This window comes from Oncorhynchus keta, chromosome 24 (assembly GCF_023373465.1).
Source record: "Oncorhynchus keta strain PuntledgeMale-10-30-2019 chromosome 24, Oket_V2, whole genome shotgun sequence".
Lineage (NCBI taxonomy): Eukaryota > Metazoa > Chordata > Actinopteri > Salmoniformes > Salmonidae > Oncorhynchus > Oncorhynchus keta.
The window spans coordinates 5,042,471-5,065,622 of NC_068444.1; the positions used below are offsets into that span (position 1 = coordinate 5,042,471).

General features: G+C 52.1%; 1 protein-coding gene across 6 annotated transcripts in view; it reads left to right on the forward strand.

Moving 5' to 3' along the window:
- Window positions 1-19,721: 19,721 nt before the first annotated feature.
- LOC118375424 (nucleolar protein dao-5-like) overlaps window positions 19,722-23,152 on the forward strand; it is a 32,140-nt gene continuing 28,709 nt past the window's right edge. For all 6 annotated transcript variants that reach the window (XR_008077851.1, XM_052477539.1, XM_052477540.1 and 3 more), the window contains exon 1: window positions 19,722-19,871. Coding sequence is in view for 5 of the 6 variants with exons in the window: in XM_052477539.1 (XP_052333499.1) it covers window positions 19,761-19,871 (111 nt within the window). In the remaining variant the exon portion in view is untranslated. The remainder of the gene's footprint in view (window positions 19,872-23,152) is intronic.

Below are 23,152 nucleotides of genomic sequence, written 5' to 3' on the forward strand. Positions count from 1 at the left end.
AACAGTGTATGATCGCTGGATGATTCGCTTTAAGTCTAATACTGCGGGTAATGGAGTCGCCAATGACTAGAGTTTTCAATTTGTCAGAGCTAATGGTGGGAAGCTTCGGCGTCTCAGACCCCGTAACGGGAGGAGTAGAGACCAGAGAAGACTCGGCCTCTGACACCGACCCGCTGCTTAATGGGGAGAACCGGTTGAAAGTTTCTGTCTGCTGAATGAGCGACACCGGTTGAGCGTTCCTACAGCATTTCCTTCCAGAAACCGTGAGAAAGTTGTCCGGCTGCGGGGACTGTGCCAGGGGGTTTATACTACTATCTGTACTTACTGGTGGCACAGACGCTGTTTCATCCTTTCCTACACTGAAATTACCCTTGCCTAACGATTGCGTCTGAAGCTGGGCTTGCAGTACAGCTATCCTCGCCGTAAGGCGAGCACAGCGGCTGCAATTAGAAGGCATCATGTTAATGTTACTACTTAGCTTCGGCTGTTGGAGGTCCTGCAATATTGTGGAACACCTCAGTCATGTCCCTCCATCAAATAGGTCCGAAACCTCACAGCCTGGTTACTGCTGCCTCCTGGCCACCAAACTAAACCTCACAGCCTCACAGCCTGGTCACTGCTGCCTCCCGGCCTCCAAACTAAACCTCACAGCCTGGTTACTGCTGCCCCTGGACACCAAACTAAACCTCACAGCCTCACAGCCTGGTTACTGCTGCCTCCTGGCCACCAAACTAAACCTCACAGCCTCACAGCCTGGTTACTGCTGCCCCCTGGACACCAAACTAAACCTCACAGCCTGGTTACTGCTGCCTTCCGGCCACCAAACTAAACCTCACAGCCTGGTTACTGCTGCCTCCCGGCCACCAAACTAAACCTCACAGCCTGGTTACTGCTGCCTCCTGGGCACCAAACTAAAACTCACAGCCTGGTCACTGCTACCTCCTGGCCACCAAACTAAACCTCACAGCCTGGTTACTGCTGCCTCCTGGTCACCAAACTAAACCTCACAGCCTGGTTACTGCTGCCTCCCGGCTACCAAACTAAACCTCACATCCTGGTTACTGCTGCCTCCCAACCACTAAACTAAACTTCACAGCCTGGTTACTGCTGCCACCTGGCCACCAAACTAAACCTCACAGCCTCACAGCCTGGTTACTGCTGCCTCCTGGCCACCAAACTAAACCTCACAGCCTGGTTACTGCTGCCTCCTGGCCGCCAAACTAAACCTCACAGCCTGGTTACTGCTGCCTCCCGGCTACCAAACTAAACCTCACATCCTGGTTACTGCTGCCTCCCAACCACTAAACTAAACTTCACAGCCTGGTTACTGCTGCCACCTGGCCACCAAACTAAACCTCACAGCCTCACAGCCTGGTTACTGCTGCCCCCTGGCCACCAAACTAAACCTCACAGCCTGGTTACTGCTGCCTCCCGGCTACCAAACTAAACCTCATAGCCTGGTTACTGCTGCCTCCCGGCCACCAAACTAAACCTCACAGCCTGGTTACTGCTGCCTCCCGGTCACCAAACTAAACCTCACAGCCTGGTTACTGCTGCCTCCCGGCTACCAAACTAAACCTCACAGCCTGGTTACTGCTGCCCCCTGGCCACCAAACTAAACATCACAGCCTCACAGCCTGGTTACTGCAGCCCCTGGACACCAAACTAAACCTCACAGCCTCACAGCCTGGTTAATGCTGCCTCCTGGCCACCAAACTAAACCTCACAGCCTCACAGCCTGGTTACTGCTGCCCCCTGGACACCAAACTAAACCTCACAGCATCACAGCCTGGTTACTGCTGCCTCCTGGCCACCAAACTAAACCTCACAGCCTGGTTACTGCTGCCTCCCGGCCACCAAACTAAACCTCACAGCCTGGTTACTGCTGCCTCCCGGTCACCAAACTAAACCTCACAGCCTGGTTACTGCTGCCCCCGGCTACCAAACTAAACCTCACAGCCTGGTTACTGCTGCCCCCTGGCCACCAAACTAAACCTCACAGCCTCACAGCCTGGTTACTGCTGCCCCCTGGACACCAAACTAAACCTCACAGCCTCACAGCCTGGTTACTGCTGCCTCCTGGCCACCAAACTAAACCTCACAGCCTCACAGCCTGGTTACTGCTGCCCCCTGGACACCAAACTAAACCTCACAGCCTGGTTACTGCTGCCTTCCGGCCACCAAACTAAACCTCACAGCCTGGTTACTGCTGCCTCCCGGCCACCAAACTAAACCTCACAGCCTGGTTACTGCTGCCTCCTGGGCACCAAACTAAAACTCACAGCCTGGTCACTGCTGCCTCCTGGCCACCAAACTAAACCTCACAGCCTGGTTACTGCTGCCTCCCGGCTACCAAACTAAACCTCACATCCTGGTTACTGCTGCCTCCCAACCACTAAACTAAACTTCACAGCCTGGTTACTGCTGCCACCTGGCCACCAAACTAAACCTCACAGCCTCACAGCCTGGTTACTGCTGCCCCCTGGCCACCAAACTAAACCTCACAGCCTGGTTACTGCTGCCTCCCGGCTACCAAACTAAACCTCATAGCCTGGTTACTGCTGCCTCCCGGCCACCAAACTAAACCTCACAGCCTGGTTACTGCTGCCTCCCGGTCACCAAACTAAACCTCACAGCCTGGTTACTGCTGCCTCCCGGCTACCAAACTAAACCTCACAGCCTGGTTACTGCTGCCCCTGGCCACCAAACTAAACCTCACAGCCTCACAGCATGGTTACTGCTGCCCCCTGGACACCAAACTAAACCTCACAGCCTCACAGCCTGGTTAATGCTGCCTCCTGGCCACCAAACTAAACCTCACAGCCTCACAGCCTGGTTACTGCTGCCCCCTGGACACCAAACTAAACCTCACAGCATCACAGCCTGGTTACTGCTGCCTCCTGGCCACCAAACTAAACCTCACAGCCTGGTTACTGCTGCCTCCCGGCCACCAAACTAAACCTCACAGCCTCACAGCCTGGTACTGCTGCCTCCCGGTCACCAAACTAAACCTCACAGCCTGGTAACTGCTGCCTCCCGGCTACCAAACTAAACCTCACAGCCTGGTTACTGCTGCCCCCTGGACACCAAACTAAACCTCACAGCCTCACAGCCTGGTTACTGCTGCCCCCTGGACACCAAACTAAACCTCACAGCCTCACAGCCTGGTTACTGCTGCCCCCTGGACACCAAACTAAACCTCACAGCCTGGTTACTGCTGCCTTCCGGCCACCAAACTAAACCTCACAGCCTGGTTACTGCTGCCTCCCGGCCACCAAACTAAACCTCACAGCCTGGTTACTGCTGCCTCCTGGGCACCAAACTAAAACTCACAGCCTGGTCACTGCTACCTCCTGGCCACCAAACTAAACCTCACAGCCTGGTTACTGCTGCCTCCCGGCCACCAAACTAAACCTCACAGCCTGGTTACTGCTGCCTCCCGGCTACCAAACTAAACCTCACATCCTGGTTACTGCTGCCTCCCAACCACTAAACTAAACTTCACAGCCTGGTTACTGCTGCCACCTGGCCACCAAACTAAACCTCACAGCCTCACAGCCTGGTTACTGCTGCCTCCTGGCCACCAAACTAAACCTCACAGCCTGGTTACTGCTGCCTCCTGGCCACCAAACTAAACCTCACAGCCTGGTTACTGCTGCCTCCCGGCTACCAAACTAAACCTCACATCCTGGTTACTGCTGCCTCCCAACCACTAAACTAAACTTCACAGCCTGGTTACTGCTGCCACCTGGCCACCAAACTAAACCTCACAGCCTCACAGCCTGGTTACTGCTGCCCCTGGCCACCAAACTAAACCTCACAGCCTGGTTACTGCTGCCTCCCGGCTACCAAACTAAACCTCATAGCCTGGTTACTGCTGCCTCCCGGCCACCAAACTAAACCTCACAGCCTGGTTACTGCTGCCTCCCGGTCACCAAACTAAACCTCACAGCCTGGTTACTGCTGCCTCCCGGCTACCAAACTAAACCTCACAGCCTGGTTACTGCTGCCCCCTGGCCACCAAACTAAACCTCACAGCCTCACAGCCTGGTTACTGCTGCCCCCTGGACACCAAACTAAACCTCACAGCCTCACAGCCTGGTTAATGCTGCCTCCTGGCCACCAAACTAAACCTCACAGCCTCACAGCCTGGTTACTGCTGCCCCCTGGACACCAAACTAAACCTCACAGCATCACAGCCTGGTTACTGCTGCCTCCTGGCCACCAAACTAAACCTCACAGCCTGGTTACTGCTGCCTCCCGGCCACCAAACTAAACCTCACAGCCTGGTTACTGCTGCCTCCCGGTCACCAAACTAAACCTCACAGCCTGGTTACTGCTGCCCCCGGCTACCAAACTAAACCTCAAAGCCTGGTTACTGCTGCCCCCTGGCCACCAAACTAAACCTCACAGCCTCACAGCCTGGTTACTGCTGCCCCCTGGACACCAAACTAAACCTCACAGCCTCACAGCCTGGTTACTGCTGCCTCCTGGCCACCAAACTAAACCTCACAGCCTCACAGCCTGGTTACTGCTGCCCCTGGACACCAAACTAAACCTCACAGCCTGGTTACTGCTGCCTTCCGGCCACCAAACTAAACCTCACAGCCTGGTTACTGCTGCCTCCCGGCCACCAAACTAAACCTCACAGCCTGGTTACTGCTGCCTCCTGGGCACCAAACTAAAACTCACAGCCTGGTCACTGCTGCCTCCTGGCCACCAAACTAAACCTCACAGCCTGGTTACTGCTGCCTCCCGGCTACCAAACTAAACCTCACATCCTGGTTACTGCTGCCTCCCAACCACTAAACTAAACTTCACAGCCTGGTTACTGCTGCCACCTGGCCACCAAACTAAACCTCACAGCCTCACAGCCTGGTTACTGCTGCCCCCTGGCCACCAAACTAAACCTCACAGCCTGGTTACTGCTGCCTCCCGGCTACCAAACTAAACCTCATAGCCTGGTTACTGCTGCCTCCCGGCCACCAAACTAAACCTCACAGCCTGGTTACTGCTGCCTCCCGGTCACCAAACTAAACCTCACAGCCTGGTTACTGCTGCCTTCCGGCCACCAAACTAAACCTCACAGCCTGGTTATTGCTGCCTCCCGGCCACCAAACTAAACCTCACAGCCTGGTTACTGCTGCCTCCTGGGCACCAAACTAAAACTCACAGCCTGGTCACTGCTGCCTCCTGGCCACCAAACTAAACCTCACAGCCTGGTTACTGCTGCCTCCCGGCTACCAAACTAAACCTCACATCCTGGTTACTGCTGCCTCCCAACCACTAAACTAAACTTCACAGCCTGGTTACTGCTGCCACCTGGCCACCAAACTAAACCTCACAGCCTCACAGCCTGGTTACTGCTGCCCCCTGGCCACCAAACTAAACCTCACAGCCTGGTTACTGCTGCCTCCCGGCTACCAAACTAAACCTCATAGCCTGGTTACTGCTGCCTCCCGGCCACCAAACTAAACCTCACAGCCTGGTTACTGCTGCCTCCCGGTCACCAAACTAAACCTCACAGCCTGGTTACTGCTGCCTCCCGGCTACCAAACTAAACCTCACAGCCTGGTTACTGCTGCCCCTGGCCACCAAACTAAACCTCACAGCCTCACAGCCTGGTTACTGCTGCCCCTGGACACCAAACTAAACCTCACAGCCTCACAGCCTGGTTAATGCTGCCTCCTGGACACCAAACTAAACCTCACAGCCTGGTTACTGCTGCCTTCCGGCCACCAAACTAAACCTCACAGCCTGGTTACTGCTGCCTCCCGGCCACCAAACTAAACCTCACAGCCTGGTTACTGCTGCCTCCCGGTCACCAAACTAAACCTCACAGCCTGGTTACTGCTGCCCCCGGCTACCAAACTAAACCTCACAGCCTGGTTACTGCTGCCCCTGGCCACCAAACTAAACCTCACAGCCTCACAGCCTGGTTACTGCTGCCCCCTGGACACCAAACTAAACCTCACAGCCTCACAGCCTGGTTACTGCTGCCTCCTGGCCACCAAACTAAACCTCACAGCCTCACAGCCTGGTTACTGCTGCCCCCTGGACACCAAACTAAACCTCACAGCCTGGTTACTGCTGCCTTCCGGCCACCAAACTAAACCTCACAGCCTGGTTACTGCTGCCTCCCGGCCACCAAACTAAACCTCACAGCCTGGTTACTGCTGCCTCCTGGGCACCAAACTAAAACTCACAGCCTGGTCACTGCTGCCTCCTGGCCACCAAACTAAACCTCACAGCCTGGTTACTGCTGCCTCCCGGCTACCAAACTAAACCTCACATCCTGGTTACTGCTGCCTCCCAACCACTAAACTAAACTTCACAGCCTGGTTACTGCTGCCACCTGGCCACCAAACTAAACCTCACAGCCTCACAGCCTGGTTACTGCTGACCCCTGGCCACCAAACTAAACCTCACAGCCTGGTTACTGCTGCCTCCCGGCTACCAAACTAAACCTCATAGCCTGGTTACTGCTGCCTCCCGGCCACCAAACTAAACCTCACAGCCTGGTTACTGCTGCCTCCCGGTCACCAAACTAAACCTCACAGCCTGGTTACTGCTGCCTTCCGGCCACCAAACTAAACCTCACAGCCTGGTTATTGCTGCCTCCCGGCCACCAAACTAAACCTCACAGCCTGGTTACTGCTGCCTCCTGGGCACCAAACTAAAACTCACAGCCTGGTCACTGCTGCCTCCTGGACACCAAACTAAACCTCACAGCCTGGTTACTGCTGCCTCCCGGCTACCAAACTAAACCTCACATCCTGGTTACTTCTGCCTCCCAACCACTAAACTAAACTTCACAGCCTGGTTACTGCTGCCACCTGGCCACCAAACTAAACCTCACAGCCTCACAGCCTGGTTACTGCTGCCCCTGGCCACCAAACTAAACCTCACAGCCTGGTTACTGCTGCCTCCCGGCTACCAAACTAAACCTCATAGCCTGGTTACTGCTGCCTCCCGGCCACCAAACTAAACCTCACAGCCTGGTTACTGCTGCCTCCCGGTCACCAAACTAAACCTCACAGCCTGGTTACTGCTGCCTCCCGGCTACCAAACTAAACCTCACAGCCTGGTTACTGCTGCCCCTGGCCACCAAACTAAACCTCACAGCCTCACAGCCTGGTTACTGCTGCCCCCTGGACACCAAACTAAACCTCCCAGCCTCACAGCCTGGTTAATGCTGCCTCCTGGCCACCAAACTAAACCTCACAGCCTCACAGCCTGGTTACTGCTGCCCCTGGACACCAAACTAAACCTCACAGCATCACAGCCTGGTTACTGCTGCCTCCTGGCCACCAAACTAAACCTCACAGCCTGGTTACTGCTGCCTCCCGGCCACCAAACTAAACCTCACAGCCTCACAGCCTGGTACTGCTGCCTCCCGGTCACCAAACTAAACCTCACAGCCTGGTTACTGCTGCCTCCCGGCTACCAAACTAAACCTCACAGCCTGGTTACTGCTGCCCCCTGGACACCAAACTAAACCTCACAGCCTCACAGCCTGGTTACTGCTGCCCCCTGGACACCAAACTAAACCTCACAGCCTCACAGCCTGGTTACTGCTGCCCCCTGGACACCAAACTAAACCTCACAGCCTGGTTACTGCTGCCTTCCGGCCACCAAACTAAACCTCACAGCCTGGTTACTGCTGCCTCCCGGCCACCAAACTAAACCTCACAGCCTGGTTACTGCTGCCTCCTGGGCACCAAACTAAAACTCACAGCCTGGTCACTGCTACCTCCTGGCCACCAAACTAAACCTCACAGCCTGGTTACTGCTGCCTCCTGGTCACCAAACTAAACCTCACAGCCTGGTTACTGCTGCCTCCCGGCTACCAAACTAAACCTCACATCCTGGTTACTGCTGCCTCCCAACCACTAAACTAAACTTCACAGCCTGGTTACTGCTGCCACCTGGCCACCAAACTAAACCTCACAGCCTCACAGCCTGGTTACTGCTGCCTCCTGGCCACCAAACTAAACCTCACAGCCTGGTTACTGCTGCCTCCTGGCCACCAAACTAAACCTCACAGCCTGGTTACTGCTGCCTCCCGGCTACCAAACTAAACCTCACATCCTGGTTACTGCTGCCTCCCAACCACTAAACTAAACTTCACAGCCTGGTTACTGCTGCCACCTGGCCACCAAACTAAACCTCACAGCCTCACAGCCTGGTTACTGCTGCCCCCTGGCCACCAAACTAAACCTCACAGCCTGGTTACTGCTGCCTCCCGGCTACCAAACTAAACCTCATAGCCTGGTTACTGCTGCCTCCCGGCCACCAAACTAAACCTCACAGCCTGGTTACTGCTGCCTCCCGGTCACCAAACTAAACCTCACAGCCTGGTTACTGCTGCCTCCCGGCTACCAAACTAAACCTCACAGCCTGGTTACTGCTGCCCCCTGGCCACCAAACTAAACCTCACAGCCTCACAGCCTGGTTACTGCTGCCCCCTGGACACCAAACTAAACCTCACAGCCTCACAGCCTGGTTAATGCTGCCTCCTGGCCACCAAACTAAACCTCACAGCCTCACAGCCTGGTTACTGCTGCCCCCTGGACACCAAACTAAACCTCACAGCATCACAGCCTGGTTACTGCTGCCTCCTGGCCACCAAACTAAACCTCACAGCCTGGTTACTGCTGCCTCCCGGCCACCAAACTAAACCTCACAGCCTGGTTACTGCTGCCTCCCGGTCACCAAACTAAACCTCACAGCCTGGTTACTGCTGCCCCCGGCTACCAAACTAAACCTCACAGCCTGGTTACTGCTGCCCCTGGCCACCAAACTAAACCTCACAGCCTCACAGCCTGGTTACTGCTGCCCCTGGACACCAAACTAAACCTCACAGCCTCACAGCCTGGTTACTGCTGCCTCCTGGCCACCAAACTAAACCTCACAGCCTCACAGCCTGGTTACTGCTGCCCCCTGGACACCAAACTAAACCTCACAGCCTGGTTACTGCTGCCTTCCGGCCACCAAACTAAACCTCACAGCCTGGTTACTGCTGCCTCCCGGCCACCAAACTAAACCTCACAGCCTGGTTACTGCTGCCTCCTGGGCACCAAACTAAAACTCACAGCCTGGTCACTGCTGCCTCCTGGCCACCAAACTAAACCTCACAGCCTGGTTACTGCTGCCTCCCGGCTACCAAACTAAACCTCACATCCTGGTTACTGCTGCCTCCCAACCACTAAACTAAACTTCACAGCCTGGTTACTGCTGCCACCTGGCCACCAAACTAAACCTCACAGCCTCACAGCCTGGTTACTGCTGCCCCCTGGCCACCAAACTAAACCTCACAGCCTGGTTACTGCTGCCTCCCGGCTACCAAACTAAACCTCATAGCCTGGTTACTGCTGCCTCCCGGCCACCAAACTAAACCTCACAGCCTGGTTACTGCTGCCTCCCGGTCACCAAACTAAACCTCACAGCCTGGTTACTGCTGCCTCCCGGCTACCAAACTAAACCTCACAGCCTGGTTACTGCTGCCCCCTGGCCACCAAACTAAACCTCACAGCCTCACAGCCTGGTTACTGCTGCCCCCTGGACACCAAACTAAACCTCACAGCCTCACAGCCTGGTTAATGCTGCCTCCTGGCCACCAAACTAAACCTCACAGCCTCACAGCCTGGTTACTGCTGCCCCCTGGACACCAAACTAAACCTCACAGCATCACAGCCTGGTTACTGCTGCCTCCTGGCCACCAAACTAAACCTCACAGCCTGGTTACTGCTGCCTCCCGGCCACCAAACTAAACCTCACAGCCTGGTTACTGCTGCCTCCCGGTCACCAAACTAAACCTCACAGCCTGGTTACTGCTGCCCCCGGCTACCAAACTAAACCTCACAGCCTGGTTACTGCTGCCCCTGGCCACCAAACTAAACCTCACAGCCTCACAGCCTGGTTACTGCTGCCCCCTGGACACCAAACTAAACCTCACAGCCTCACAGCCTGGTTACTGCTGCCTCCTGGCCACCAAACTAAACCTCACAGCCTCACAGCCTGGTTACTGCTGCCCCCTGGACACCAAACTAAACCTCACAGCCTGGTTACTGCTGCCTTCCGGCCACCAAACTAAACCTCACAGCCTGGTTACTGCTGCCTCCCGGCCACCAAACTAAACCTCACAGCCTGGTTACTGCTGCCTCCTGGGCACCAAACTAAAACTCACAGCCTGGTCACTGCTACCTCCTGGCCACCAAACTAAACCTCACAGCCTCACAGCCTGGTTACTGCTGCCTCCCAGCCACTAAACTAAACCTCACAGCCTGGTTACTGCTGCCCCCTGGCCACCAAACTAAACCTCACAGCCTGGTTACTGCTGCCTCCTGGCCACCAAACTAAACCTCACAGCCTGGTTACTGCTGCCTCCCGGTCACCAAACTAAACGTCACAGCCTGGTTACTGCTGCCTCCCGGCTACCAAACTAAACCTCACAGCCTGGTTACTGCTGCCCCCTGGCCACCAAACTAAACCTCACAGCCTGGTTACTGCTGCCTCCTGGCCACCAAACTAAACCTCACAGCCTCACAGCCTGGTTACTGCTGCCTCCCGGCCTCAAACTAAACCTCACAGCCTGGTTACTGCTGCCTCCCGGCCACCAAACTAAACCTCACAGCCTCACAGCCTGGTACTGCTGCCTCCCGGCCACCAAACTAAACCTCACAGCATCACAGCCTGGTTACTGCTGCCTCCTGGCCACCAAACTAAACCTCACAGCCTGGTTACTGCTGCCTCCCGGCCACCAAACTAAACCTCACAGCCTGGTTACTGCTGCCTCCCGGTCACCAAACTAAACCTCACAGCCTGGTTACTGCTGCCTCCCGGCTACCAAACTAAACCTCACAGCCTGGTTACTGCTGCCCCCTGGCCACCAAACTAAACCTCACAGCCTCACAGCCTGGTTAATGCTGCCCCCTGGACACCAAACTAAACCTCACAGCATCACAGCCTGGTTACTGCTGCCTCCTGGCCACCAAACTAAACCTCACAGCCTGGTTACTGCTGCCTCCCGGCCACCAAACTAAACCTCACAGCCTGGTTACTGCTGCCTCCCGGTCACCAAACTAAACCTCACAGCCTGGTTACTGCTGCCTCCCGGCTACCAAACTAAACCTCACAGCCTGGTTACTGCTGCCCCTGGCCACCAAACTAAACCTCACAGCCTCACAGCCTGGTTACTGCTGCCCCCTGGACACCAAACTAAACCTCACAGCCTCACAGCCTGGTTACTGCTGCCTCCTGGCCACCAAACTAAACCTCACAGCCTCACAGCCTGGTTACTGCTGCCCCTGGACACCAAACTAAACCTCACAGCCTCACAGCCTGGTTACTGCTGCCTCCTGGCCACCAAACTAAACCTCACAGCCTGGTTACTGCTGCCTTCCGGCCACCAAACTAAACCTCACAGCCTGGTTACTGCTGCCTCCCGGCCACCAAACTAAACCTCACAGCCTGGTTACTGCTGCCTCCTGGGCACCAAACTAAACCTCACAGCCTGGTCACTGCTACCTCCTGGCCACCAAACTAAACCTCACAGCCTCACAGCCTGGTTACTGCTGCCTCCCAGCCACTAAACTAAACCTCACAGCCTGGTTACTGCTGCCCCCTGGCCACCAAACTAAACCTCACAGCCTGGTTACTGCTGCCTCCTGGCCACCAAACTAAACCTCACAGCCTGGTTACTGCTGCCTCCCGGTCACCAAACTAAACGTCACAGCCTGGTTACTGCTGCCTCCCGGCTACCAAACTAAACCTCACAGCCTGGTCACTGCTGCCTCCCGGCCACCAAACTAAACCTCACAGCCTGGTCACTGCTGCCTCCCGGCCACCAAACTAAACCTCACAGCCTCACAGCCTGGTCACTGCTGCCTCCCGGCTACCAAACTAAACCTCACAGCCTGGTCACTGCTGCCTCCCGGCCACCAAACTAAACCTCACAGCCTCACAGCCTGGTTACTGCTGCCTCCCGGCCACCAAACTAAACCGCACAGCCTGGTTACTGCTGCCTCCTGGCCACCAAACTAAACCTCACAGCCTCACAGCCTGGTCACTGCTGCCTCCCGGCCACCAAACTAAACCTCACAGCCTGGTCACTGCTGCCTCCTGGCCACCAAACTAAACCTCACAGCCTCACAGCCTGGTTACTGCTGCCCCCTGGCCACCAAACTAAACCTCACAGCCTCACAGCCTGGTTACTGCTGCCTCCAGACCACCAAACTGAACCTCACAGCCTCACAGCCTGGTTACTGCTGCCTCCCGGCTACCAAACTAAACCTCACAGCCTGTTTACTGCTGCCTCCTGGCCACCAAACTAAACCTCACAGCCTGGTTACTGCTGCCTCCCGGCCACCAAACTAAACCTCACAGCCTGGTTACTGCTGCCTCCTGGCCACCAAACTAAACCTCACAGCCTGGTTACTGCTGCCTCCTGGCCACCAAACTAAACCTCACAGCCTGGTTACTGCTGCCTCCTGGCCACCAAATGAAACCTCACAGCCTCACAGCCTGGTCACTGCTGCCTCCCGGCCACCAAACTAAACCTCACAGCCTGGTTACTGCTGCCCCCTGGCCACCAAACTAAACCTCACAGCCTGGTTACTGCTGCCTCCTGGCCACCAAACTAAACCTCACAGCCTGGTTACTGCTGCCTCCCGGTCACCAAACTAAACGTCACAGCCTGGTTACTGCTGCCTCCCGGCTACCAAACTAAACCTCACAGCCTGGTTACTGCTGCCCCCTGGCCACCAAACTAAACCTCACAGCTTGGTTACTGCTGCCTCCTGGCCACCAAACTAAACCTCACAGCCTCACAGCCTGGTCACTGCTGCCTCCCGGCCACCAAACTAAACCTCACAGCCTGGTTACTGCTGCCTCCCGGCCACCAAACTAAACCTCACAGCCTCACAGCCTGGTACTGCTGCCTCCCGGCCACCAAACTAAACCTCACAGCCTGGTTACTGCTGCCTCCTGGCCACCAAACTAAACCTCACAGCCTCACAGCCTGGTCACTGCTGCCTCCCGGCCACCAAACTAAACCTCACAGCCTGGTTACTGCTGCCTCCTGGCCACCAAACTAAACCTCACAGCCTCACAGCCTGGTTACTGCTGCCCCCTGGCCACCAAACTAAACCTCACAGCCTCACAGCCTGGTTACTGCTGCCTCCAGACCACCAAACTGAACCTCACAGCCTCACAGCCTGGTTACTGCTGCCTCCCGGCTACCAAACTAAACCTCACAGCCTGTTTACTGCTGCCTCCTGGCCACCAAACTAAACCTCACAGCCTCACAGCCTGGTTACTGCTGCCTCCCGGCCACCAAACTAAACCTCACAGCCTGGTTACTGCTGCCTCCAGGCCACCAAACTAAACCTCACAGCCTCACAGCCTGGTTACTGCTGCCTCCTGGCCACCAAACTAAACCTCACAGCCTGGTTACTGCTGCCTCCTGGCCACCAAACTAAACCTCACAGCCTGGTTACTGCTGCCTCCCGGCCACCAAACTAAACCTCACAGCCTGGTTACTGCTGCCTCCCGGCTACCAAACTAAACCTCACAGCCTGGTTACTGCTGCCTCCCGGCCACCAAACTAAACCTCACAGCCTGGTTACTGCTGCCTCCCGGTCACCAAACTAAACCTCACAGCCTGGTTACTGCTGCCTCCCGGCTACCAAACTAAACCTCACAGCCTGGTTACTGCTGCCCACTGGCCACCAAACTAAACCACACAGCCTGGTTACTGCTGCCTCCTGGCCACCAAACTAAACCTCACAGCCTCACAGCCTGGTTACTGCTGCCTCCCGGCCACCAAACTAAACCTCACAGCCTGGTTACTGCTGCCTCCCGGCCACCAAACTAAACCTCACAGCCTCACAGCCTGGTACTGCTGCCTCCCGGCCACTAAACTAAACCTCACAGCCTGGTTACTGCTGCCTCCCGGCCACCAAACTAAACCTCACAGCCTGGTTACTGCTGCCTCCCGGTCACCAAACTAAACCTCACAGCCTGGTTACTGCTGCCTCCCGGCTACCAAACTAAACCTCACAGCCTGGTTACTGCTGCCCACTGGCCACCAAACTAAACCACACAGCCTGGTTACTGCTGCCTCCTGGCCACCAAACTAAACCTCACAGCCTCACAGCCTGGTTACTGCTGCCTCCCGGCCACCAAACTAAACCTCACAGCCTGGTTACTGCTGCCTCCCGGCCACCAAACTAAACCTCACAGCCTCACAGCCTGGTCACTGCTGCCTCCTGGCCACCAAACTAAACCTCACAGCCTCACAGCCTGGTTACTGCTGCCTCCTGGCCACCAAACTAAACCTCACAGCCTCACAGCCTGGTTACTGCTGCCTCCAGACCACCAAACTGAACCTCACAGCCTCACAGCCTGGTTACTGCTGCCTCCCGGCTACTAAACCTCACAGCCTCCAAACTAAACGTCACGAACTAAACGTCACAGCCTCACAGCCTGGTTACTGCTGCCTCCCGGCCACCAAACTAAACCTCACAGCCTGGTTACTGCTGCCTCCCGGCCACCAAACTAAACCTCACAGCCTCACAGCCTGGTCACTGCTGCCTCCAGGCCACCAAACTAAACCTCACAGCCTCACAGCCTGGTTACTGCTGCCCCTGGCCACCAAACTAAACCTCACAGCCTCACAGCCTGGTTACTGCTGCCTCCAGACCACAAAACTGAACCTCACAGCCTCACAGCCTGGTTACTGCTGCCTCCCGGCTACTAAACCTCACAGCCTCCAAACTAAACGTCACGAACTAAACCTCACAGCCTCACAGCCTGGTTACTGCTGCCTCCCGGCCACCAAACTAAACCTCACAGCCTGGTTACTGCTGCCTCCTGGCCACCAAACTAAACCTCACAGCCTGGTTACTGCTGCCTCATGGCCACCAAACTAAACCTCACAGCCTGGTTACTGCTGCCTCCCGGCCACCAAACTAAACCTCACAGCCTGGTTACTGCTGCCTCCCGGCTACCAAACTAAACCTCACAGCCTGGTTACTGCTGCCTCCCGGCCACCAAACTAAACCTCACAGCCTGGTTACTGCTGCCTCCTGACCACCAAACTAAACCTCACAGCCTCACAGCCTGGTTACTGCTGCCTCCTGGCCACCAAACTAAACCTCACAGCCTGGTTACTGCTGCCTCCCGGCCACCAAACTAAACCTCACAGCCTCACAGCCTGGTTACTGCTGCCTCCCGGCTACCAAACTAAACCTCACAGCCTCACAGCTCTCCAAGCTGTCTGACTATCACCTTAATTAGATGAGTATTTATCAAGGTTTAGCTCAGCAACTAGAGCCGGTTACTGCAACCTCCTGGCGATAAAGTGTGGAAGAGTCTCCTGGATAGTGTTTGTCTGTGTCCTAACCCCCCCCATATCATAACAGTATGTCACCGTAAGACTACACTACCTGTTCCATTTTTGTATAGCTTGCTAACTCTCCAAATGCCTTCACCATCACACCTATTCAAGCATGATGTCTTTGTTCATTGCCATCATGAGGGGGGGGCGAACACTCTGACCTTTGCTGCTTTATTTATGAAACGTTGCGTTCCAGATTAATCAGCCTGTGATGATACAAGGAGCGGTATCTTGTACACAGTAGTTTCTCTCCAAGCCTCTCACTACAGCACCCCGCTCCCATCAACATCTCCACTGTGTGTCACAGAGCTTCTGCGGTCTTTGTGTGGCTTTCACGATAAGGGAAAGCTGATACCGAGGCATGACAAGTACAGACAGTTTAAACATCCAGACATTAACGACATTCTCTGAGTGTCAAAATGCTATTTTTATTTATTTAACCAGGCAAGTCAGTTAATTAAGAACAAATTATTATTTTCAATGAAGGCCTAGGAACAGTGGGTTAACTGCCTGTTCAGGAGAAGAACGACAGATTTGTACATTGTCAGCTCGGGGATTTGAACTTGCAACCTTCCGGTTATTAGTCCAACGCTCTAACCACTAGGCTACCCTGCCGCCCAATGTTGAGAAATGAGGGGAATCAGAACATTATAGATGACGTAAAATACATACGCCAGACTTTTACCAAAAATGGAGGGTGAGGTAGGGGGCTTAAACTGTTTTGCATAAGAATACTGTGACTAGGGACTGTCACAGACTAAAAAAATATTAGTCAAACAAAGAGTCGTCTGTTCTTTCGACCAATCAACCAACTCGTCTAAATTTTAAAACGTGTATTTTTCCATACATAAGCACACCCTATGTGTTTTAATAAAATCAACTACATGTAGGCTACTGAGCTTGTCTGATGCTTTAAGCTGCGATTAAATAAGGACTTAAGAGGGAGCCAGAGATCAAAATAAGAACCACCTATTGCCGCTGCATGCTGGCCTTGGCAGATTCTGCCATTAAGCTCCCGAAGTTGCAGTAATAGGCTGAACCAGGTGTCGGAAACCTTTTCCATTTGAAGTGCCGATTTATCTTACGATTTATCCATTTTGACAGATCTGACAGAAGCTTCACAGCTCATTACTGGCGATGAGGTAAAACAATCAGAAATGCAATCAGATCCCCAAATGCACACATTTATAAGCCTGCATCTGTGCAGACTGGGTAGTGTAAGCCTACATCTGCAGACTGGGTAGTGTAAGCCTACATCTGTGCAGACTGGGTAGTGTAAGCCTACATCTGCAGACCGGGTAGTGTAAGCCTACATCTGTGCAGACTGGGTAGTGTAAGCCTACATCTGTGCAGACTGGGTAGTGTAAGCCTACATCTGCAGACCGGGTAGTGTAAGCCTACATCTGCAGACCGGGTAGTGTAAGCCTACATCTGCAGACTGGGTAGTGTAAGCCTACATCTGTGCAGACTGGGTAGTGTAAGCCTACATCTGCAGACCGGGTAGTGTAAGCCTACATCTGCAGACTGGGTAGTGTAAGCCTACATCTGCAGACTGGGTAGTGTAAGCCTACATCTGTAGACCGGGTAGTGTAAGCCTACATCTGCAGACTGGGTAGTGTAAGCCTACATCTGCAGACTGGGTAGTGTAAGCCTACATCTGTAGACCGGGTAGTGTAAGCCTACATCTGCAGACTGGGTAGTGTAAGCCTACATCTGCAGACTGGGTAGTGTAAGCCTACATCTGCAGACCGGGTAGTGTAAGCCTACATCTGTGCAGACCGGGTAGTGTAAGCCTACATCTGTGCAGACTGGGTAGTGTAAGCCTACATCTGAATGCAGACTGGGTAGTGTAAGCCTACATCTGCATGCAGACCGGGTAGTGTAAGCCTACATCTGCAGACTGGGTAGTGTAAGCCTATATCTGAATGCAGACTGGGTAGTGTAAGCCTACATCTGCAGACCGGGTAGTGTAAGCCTACATCTGTGCAGACTGGGTAGTGTAAGCCTACATCTGTAGACTGGGTAGTGTAAGCCTACATCTGCAGACTGGGTAGTGTAAGCCTACATCTGCAGACTGGGTAGTGTAAGCCTACATCTGCATGCAGACCGGGTAGTGTAAGCCTACATCTGCAGACTGGGTAGTGTAAGCCTACATCTGTGCAGACCGGGTAGTGTAAGCCTACATCTGTGCAGACTGGGTAGTGTAAGCCTATATCTGCATGCAGACTGGGTAGTGTAAGCCTACATCTGCAGACTGGGTAGTGTAAGCCTATATCTGCATGCAGACCGGGTAGTGTAAGCCTACATCTGCAGACCGGGTAGTGTAAGCCTACATCTGTGCAGACCGGGTAGTGTAAGCCTACATCTGTAGACTGGGTAGTGTAAGCCTACATCTGCAGACTGGGTAGTGTAAGCCTACATCTGTGCAGACTGGGTAGTGTAAGCCTACATCTGTGCAGACTGGGTAGTGTAAACCTACATCTCTGCAGACTGGGTAGTGTAAGCCTACATCTGCAGACTGGGTAGTGTAAGCCTACATCTGCAGACTGGGTAGTGTAAGCCTACATCTGCATGCAGACTGGGTAGTGTAAGCCTACATCTGCAGACTGGGTAGTGTAAGCCTACATCTGCAGACTGGGTAGTGTAAGCCTACATCTGCAGACTGGGTAGTGTAAGCCTACATCTGCATGCAGACCGGGTAGTGTAAGCCTTCATCTGCAGACTGGGTAGTGTAAGCCTACATCTGCATGCATACTGGGTAGTGTAAGCCTACATCTGCATGCAGACTGGGTAGTGTAAGCCTACATCTGCAGACTGGGTAGTGTAAGCCTACATCTGCAGACTGGGTAGTGTAAGCCTACATCTGTGTAGACTGGGTAGTGTAAGCCTACATCTGTGTAGACTGGGTAGTGTAAGCCTACATCTGTGTAGACTGGGTAGTGTAAGCCTACATCTCTGCAGACTGGGTAGTGTAAGCCTACATCTGCATACTGGGTAGTGTAAGCCTACATCTGCATGCAGACCGGGTAGTGTAAGCCTACATCTGCAGACTGGGTAGTGTAAGCCTACATCTGCATGCAGACTGGGTAGTGTAAGCCTACATCTGCAGACCGGGTAGTGTAAGCCTACATCTGCATGCAGACCGGGTAGTGTAAGCCTACATCTGCAGACTGGGTAGTGTAAGCCTACATCTGCATGCAGACCGGGTAGTGTAAGCCTACATCTGCAGACCGGGTAGTGTAAGCCTACTTCTATGTGTAATCAGATACACGTCCTTACTCAATGTTGACAGGAGCGCTCCAAACAAAATGCAATTAACATTGACCAGGAATGGTCTTGTTTTGATTCATTGTATTTCTGAAGAACAGAGGAAAAGATTGCAGTGAGCCTCAAAAGAACAGAAGTTTTCTGTTTTGAACTTTGGAGTAAAGCACCAGTCAAAGGAGTCATCTCAGGAGTGACGGCAGATGTTCAGGTTGAATCCCTGACGAGAATTCCTGGTGTGATTAGTGCCCGGCGTCTGACCCGCTTGGTGAATGGAGAAAAAAGATAAATAGCAAATACCTACATATGTGAAGCTTGGTTATGTAAGAGACGGTACGGTGTAAGAGCTTTCGTCCCCAAACTATTACAGTGTAAGAATTGTAAAGGTTTTGGCCATGTAACAAGAGTGTGCAGACAGATGGAGTATATTGAAGAACGGTGTGTAGAAGGTCGACAGTGTTGCAATTTTGGTGTGGATCATGATCTCGAGTTCCTGGAGTGCCCTGTAACAGTAAAGGAGGTGGCAGAAGTTAGAGCGATGTATCAACTCTCCTATGTGGAGGCGATTAAAATAATTGAGAAAACAAGTGATGCTAGTGAAGATATATGGTAGTGGGCGCACAACAGCCTGTAGGAAATGTTTGCGGCCAGGCAAAAGATACCCTGTTGTGTTAAAAAGGTGGATTTTGTGGCGTTCATTTCCACAGTTATAAACTGTACAACACAAGTCTCAAGGGGATCGAAGAAACTGGACATTAATTGTGGCCGCGGCAGAAACGTTTTTGGGACTGAAGGATTTTACATTTGATGACTTGCAAGGGAAGTGCCGGAAAACCCGCCCTCCCGGGTTCCCCTTGAGCTTGTTTAAGGATCCGATCTGTTTTATTTTTTACATCATTTAAAAAAAAAAGAAGTTTATTTTATTTATTTTTGGTAGTTTGGTAGATGTTTTTGGTATTTTGTTCCATTTTTGGGAATCCTGTTTCCATCCCGAACAATAGGTGGCAGTACGCAACATTAAATTGTGCGCTCGCTAACATACCATAGAAGAAGAAGACTTCCGCGTTTCTGTTCAGCACACAGGCGTGGTAAAAAAATGGCAGAACAAAATTCAGTGCCGAGTGATCTTTACAAGCATGTATATTCATTTCTACTAGAGAACAAGTTTACCAAGGCTGCTCAACACTTCATCAAACAAGCTAAAGTGGTAGGCGCCATATTCTGTATCTGTATTTAACAGTTGTTTTGTTTACCGTTTAAGATAGGTGAGCTAACGAGCTACGCAGGCGGTGCACGCCGTGGCGCTAACACGTGTGATACCAACCCACCAAGTTTGAATGAGAATGCACTTTTTAATATAATGTTAGACGAGTGACGGGTGCATTTTTTTTCTTTAAATGTTTGCTTTTTATCAATAAAATGTCTCTGGCTCGCCCGCAAGCTAAGAAATGCATTGATTCCTGCCCCGAAGAGCCTTGGTTTAAAGATGACTTCTAATAGCCTGGCGTCCCTGATCAACCAAATCTAAACTAGTCGTCTGTAAACAATGGCTCGTTGCAGGACAAAGCATAGAAATGGTTTGTAGTGATGTTAACTCATAACCTGCGTGGGTTTAGGGTCATGACATATTGTGTGTGGATTAAGGGTGGGCGTGCTGATTAACGATACACAAATCCACAAATGTATCTTTCTTGTGGAATTTATATCTATACACTACATTTTGAATTAGTCTTGCCTTATTTTTAGGCTGAATGGTATTAGTGCTGTAAACTTACATTTAACATTTAAGTCATTTAGCAGACGCTCTTATCCAGAGCGACTTACAAATTGGTGCATTCACCTTATGACATCCAGTAGAACAGTCACTTTACAATAGTGCATCTAAATCTTAAGGGGGGGGGGGTTAGAAGGATTACTTATCCTATCCTAGGTATTCCCTAAAGAGGTGGGGTTTCAGGTGTCTCCGGAAGGTGGTGATTGACTCCGCTATCCTGGCGTCGTGAGGGAGTTTGTTCCACCATTGGGGGGCCAGAGCAGCGAACAGCTTTGACTGGGCTGAGCGGGAACTGTACTTCCTCAGTGGTAGGGAGGCGAGCAGGCCAGAAGTGGATGAACGCAGTGCCCTTGTTTGGGTGTAGGGCCTGATCAGAGCCTGGAGGTACTGAGGTGCCGTTCCCCTCACAGCTCCGTAGGCAAGCACCATGGTCTTGTAGCGGATGCGAGCTTCAACTGGAAGCCAGTGGAGAGAGCGGAGGAGCGGGGTGACGTGAGAGAACTTGGGAAGGTTGAACACCAGACGGGCTGCGGCGTTCTGGATGAGTTGTAGGGGTTTAATGGCACAGGCAGGGAGCCCAGCCAACAGCGAGTTGCAGTAATCCAGACGGGAGATGACAAGTGCCTGGATTAGGACCTGCGCCGCTTCCTGTGTGAGGCAGGGTCGTACTCTGCGGATGTTGTAGAGCATGAACCTACAGGAACGGGCCACCGCCTTGATGTTAGTTGAGAACGACAGGGTGTTGTCCAGGATCACGCCAAGGTTCTTAGCGCTCTGGGAGGAGGACACAATGGAGTTGTCAACCGTGATGGCGAGATCATGGAACGGGCAGTCCTTCCCCGGGAGGAAGAGCAGCTCCGTCTTGCCGAGGTTCAGCTTGAGGTGGTGATCCGTCATCCACACTGATATGTCTGCCAGACATGCAGACTTACATGCCTACACGCCAATCACTAAATACTTTGAGGAATTTGCAGCACAATTTAAGAACAATGTCCGAGTTTAATTCTATATCAGAAAAGCTGCGAAATGGAGAGTTGAAGAGAGACAGAAAATTCATGTTTGGGAAAGATTTAGTTAAACGCTAAATGAGGACGATAGCCGTGAATGTTACGTGGTTCGACAGTCACAAGAGAGGGACTTCAAATCGGTTTATGTTCAGATGTTTTAAATGGAAATCTGGACACTGACTGTAGGTTTTTAATCTCTCCTTAATATTAACACCTGTAGAATTATACATTTCTTGCATTAAAATTATTCACCAAATGTAGGCAACATTTCAAATCAAATCCATTTTGACTCAGGAACAGGAGTGGAAAAAGTGATTTATTTAATCTTAAGAGAATGCACAGTTAGGGACAGTCTGTAAACGTGCTTTCTTATCAGCATCATAAAAGCTGATAGTAATTTAAACGTCATAAAATATGCATCCAAGCCTAACTGAAATCTTATCAGAAACATGTCTGGTCGTTTTTACAGCTTTCTATTTTCCTAACAACCGTTCACATCGATGTTGTTTGTGTAACGGCTGTGAAACGGCTATCTTAGTTAGCGGTGCGCGTTTCAATCGGTGACGTCACTTGCTCTGAGACTTTGAAGTAGTAGTTCCCCTTGCTCTGCAAGGACCGCGGCTTTTGTGGAGGGATGGGTAACGATGCTTCGTGGGTGACTATTGTTGATGTGTGCAGAAGGTCCCTGGTTCGCGCCCGGGTATGGGCGAGGGGACGGTATAAAATTATACTGTTACATTTGGACATTTTGCACAGAAAATCTTTACTGTTTTTAGTTATTGCATTTTCTCCCCAGTCCCTGAATGTCTCTGCTCCTTGAAAGAAGCAGAGATGACAGAGAACTTTACCGATGTCAAATAGATTGAAGCATTCGTTTCGTTCTATTAGATTTTTTACATTATTGTGAGGAAAAGAGGTTGATAGAAGAGAAAGAAAGAAAGAAAGAGGTCTTCTTCAACATATGACAGCAGGTATCCAGTTTTTGACAAGTTGACTATCCAATAGCCTTCCAAAATGTCTGAAATTATAAGCAGAAAAATATCTAAATTGGCTCCCTAAAATCCTACACCCCCTGTCATAAAATCCCTTTTCTACATTTTTCTACATCAAATGTTAATGTTAAATGTTAATGGTCACATACACATGGTTAGCAGATGTTAATGGTCACATACACATGGTTAACAGATGTTAATGGTCACATACACATGGTTAACAGATGTTAATGGTCACATACACATGGTTAGCAGATGTTAATGGTCACATACACATGGTTAACAGATGTTAATGGTCACATACACATGGTTAACAGATGTTAATGGTCACATACACATGGTTAGCAGATGTTAATGGTCACATACACATGGTTAGCAGATGTTAATGGTCACATACACATGGTTAGTAGATGTTAATGGTCACATGGTTAGCAGATGTTATTGGTCACATACACATGGTTAGTAGATGTTAATGGTCACATACACATGGTTAGCAGATGTTAATGGTCACATGGTTAGCAGATGTTAATGGTCACATGGTTAACAGATGTTAATGGTCACATACACATGGTTAGCAGATGTTAATGGTCACATGCACATGGTTAGCAGATGTTAATGGTCACATACACATGGTTAACAGATGTTAATGGTCACATACACATGGTTAACAGATGTTATTGGTCACATACACAACATGGTTAGTAGATGTTATTGG